General features: G+C 55.9%; 1 protein-coding gene across 1 annotated transcript in view; it reads right to left on the minus strand.

The window, feature by feature from the left end:
- Rp9 (RP9 pre-mRNA splicing factor) overlaps positions 1 to 3,324 on the minus strand; it is a 13,259-nt gene extending 9,935 nt beyond the window's left edge. Inside the window, exons 1-3 of the mRNA XM_019205836.2 lie at positions 3,317 to 3,324; positions 2,501 to 2,531; positions 951 to 1,080 (exon numbers count right to left, since the gene is read on the minus strand). Of these exons, the coding sequence (XP_019061381.1) occupies positions 951 to 984 (34 nt within the window). The 5' untranslated portion in view covers positions 985 to 1,080; positions 2,501 to 2,531; positions 3,317 to 3,324. The remainder of the gene's footprint in view (positions 1 to 950; positions 1,081 to 2,500; positions 2,532 to 3,316) is intronic.
- Between the last annotated feature and the right edge of the window lie 6 nt (positions 3,325 to 3,330).

The following is a 3,330-nucleotide window of genomic DNA, read 5'->3' on the forward strand; positions in this document are numbered from 1 at the left end:
AAAAAAAAAAAAAAAAAGATTTGAACTTCTGCCGTGTGTGGTGGCGCATGCCTGTAATCCCAGCACTCAGGAGGCTGAGGCAGGGGGATCACTGCGAATTCGAGACCAGCCTGGGCTACATAGTGAGTTCCAGGTCAGCCTCAACTACATAGTGAGACCCTATCTCAAAAAAAAAAAAGATTTGAACTTCTGATCCTCCTGCCTTAGCCTCCCAAATGCTTATGCCACCAGGCCTGGCTCAAAGCTTATTTTTCAAATTTAGCTTTCTGGCTCTGTGCTTATGTCTTTGAAACTCTCACAATTAATTTCTGGAATTAGGCTTAATCCTGCCACAGACAGATTAGCACACACAGAACCAGAATATGCCCTGCTGACACTTCTCTTAGACAGTCACAGGTGAAAAGCCCCCTCCCAGTCAGGCTGGGACCCACGACAGGCACGGTTTGGTACGCCCCCACTTTCTCGGAATAAGTAAGTGAGTGTCCCACTAGCAGCAGCTGGGATGGCCTGCCTGTGCCAGGGCTGCCTCACAGGACCCTGTGACACCTGTCAGACACTGTTCACTCCAAGCACCTCTGAACCAGCCCAAGGCAGCTACACAGGACCGTATGTGTGCACAGGGTCCCCGTTAGACAGGGGAGAGGCTCCGCTGTGAGAAGTTTGTGCTTCTGAAGGCCCTTGCGACAGGAGGAAAGCACTGCTCACACCTCTGACAGAGGTCCCTGAGCCTGGCCCCTGCACGCCATGCCACTGCATTCCCACCACGCATATGCCCTTCGTCATGGCACCCTGAAGGGGTCCCTTGGCAGCCCGGGTCCGAGGGCAGATCCTGGATGGGCACAGCACCTCCTCCTCTAGTCACAGACACCGGGCCTTGGCTGTGATAGACAAGGAGACCACGGAAAGCAGCAAACAAGTGCACAGTGTGCACGCGGCGCCGTCGTACTCACACTGCATCACTTTGACCTCCTTCCCCAGCGGCATCCAGAGGCCTTTCGTGGGTGCATGAGCCAAGAACTCCCGGGCATGCTCATTGCCCGGCACATCTGGGATGCAGTCTTCCGGCTTGCTCTCATCTTCCTGCATGGAGGGAGAGTGTGTCAGCAGCCCGGCGCCTGGCTCCCTCCTGCACTCACCCTCACTCAACCCAGGAAAAGAGAGGCAGGAGAGGGCCACATCGCAACACAGCTGCTGGTGGAGGGGTTACTGGAGAAGCACATCTGTGCTCCCAGAAGTGATCTGCGAGCTCCATTTTCTCATGAAAATTAGACTCCAAGGGCCAGGCATGGTGGTACACAAATGTCATCTCAGCACCCTGGGAGTCTGAGGCAGGAGGACTGCAAGTTTGAGGCCAGCTCGGGGACCTTAGCAACTCAGTGAGAGCTTTGCCTCAAAAATAGAGTTCGAGCCAGGCATGGTGGCACATGCCTGTAATCCCAGAACTTGGGAGGCTGAGGTAGGAGGATCGCTGTGAATTGGAGACCAGCCTGGGCTACATAGTGAGTCCTAGGTCAGTCTCAACCACATAGTGAGACCCTGCCTCAAAAAACCAAAAAAAAAAAAAAAAGTGAAAAAAAGACTGCAGATGTAGTTCAGTGTGAAGGTCTTGGGCTCAATCATTACCACTAAAAGAAAAGAAAAAAAAAGACTCGACAATCTGACCTGTAAATCTGTGGGATGCGAAAAGCACACAGGTTTCTGGAACAACAGGGGTGGCGAGTTATGTTTCAGTAGCAGTGAGTCTACACTGAGTAACTGCATTACCTCTCACACGTTTCCCCACTCTGATATTTTAAAAATTCCTAAGAGTATTAAGTTTATACTAGAAGAGCTGGGCATGGTGGCACAAACCTGTAATCTCCACACTCAGAAGGCTGAGGCAGAAGGACTGCCCGGTGAACAAGGCCAACTGTTGCTATATAATAAATTCAAGGCCAACCTGAACTACATAGCAAGATCCTCTCTCAAAATAAATAAATAAATAAATAAAACTAAAAAATTTTTAGAATTTTTCTTTTCAGCACCAGGGATCAAACCCAGGACCTCGTGCTTACGAGGCATGTGGGGCATCACTGAGCTACATCCCCTGCTAGAATTGTTTTTAAACTGAAGGGTACCTACCAGATGACAGATTTTTTAGCTCTGCCTGTGACTGTTGACCCTCCCATCAGCAGCCCCTGAAATGGCAAAGGCGGGGGTCGTTGCCCAGAAGCTGCCATGGTATCCAGGGCCCCTCAGAGGTGACTTTCTGGGCCGGGACCCTTGACCGCAGTGTAGCGGCCCGAGAAGTCGGGCGGCAGACACAGGAAGCAGACAGAGCGCAGCACGGCAGGCTGACCTGGTGGGCACCCAGGCCGGCCCAGCCGGTAGGGCCTCCCGGGCGGCTGTGGGGCAGAAGCGGGCCTCGGAACAGCAGGCGCACAGCCCGCGCACCCATCTCTCAGAGCATTACTGTCTGTGGCACACGCGGGACAGCGGGGAGTCCGGGCGTCACACTAACCTTGATCAGCCCAGGAGGAGGCTTCTCATAACTGGAAAACAAACACAAAGCAAAACTGTCAGCCATGTTGGAGGAACACAGTGCACTTCAAAGCAGGAAGGGCAACTGCTAGGGGGAACGATCTGGACGCCAGTGAGCACCCTCCCACGTAGAGAAGGCGAGGCCTGCAGACATCTGGGATTTAGGATCACCGGAGGCGCCAGGGTCTGTCCCAGCAGTGATTTTAACCCGGGAGAGGAGGCACCAGCAGGCAGGGAGGTGGGCGGGAATCCACTCCGGTACACCACAGTGGCTCCGGGTGCGTTGCCCGGGACCCCTCCGGGCCGGGCGGTCCCGCTCGGGGGTCCAGGGTGGCTGGAGCGTGGCTGAAGGGCGCCCTCATCCGTGGGTCTGCCCGCCGAGGGGTCGCCCGGCTGAAGGGCGTGTTTCGTGCCCAGCTCCTCGGCCACAGAACGGGCAGCTCTTCCGCCCAGGCCTCTCCGCGGCGCCCTGTCTGCCTTGGCGCCAGTCAACCACCGACTGCGACTGTGAGCCGAACAAACCTCCCCTCTTAGTTCTGTGTGCCTTGGGGACCCGAGAGCGACCGAGACGTCCTCCTCCACGACGACGCAGGCCTGGGCTGCTAAATTCCGCTGTCTCAAGCGTCTGACACCAGCGCAGGCCAGGCCCACACCGGCCTCACGTCTGTCCCCGGGGAAGAGCAGACTTCAGGGACGCCCCGGAGCTTGGGTATAGGAATTCGGTCAAAGGCACCATCCCGCGCCCGGCCCGCCCTGAACTCATCTGGTGCCCCGGCCCTGTCCGCCCCGCGCTCACAAGTGCTCCAGGTG

This window comes from Fukomys damarensis, unplaced genomic scaffold, assembly GCF_012274545.1.
Source record: "Fukomys damarensis isolate Sample0158 unplaced genomic scaffold, DMR_v1.0_HiC HiC_scaffold_7, whole genome shotgun sequence".
NCBI lineage: Eukaryota > Metazoa > Chordata > Mammalia > Rodentia > Bathyergidae > Fukomys > Fukomys damarensis.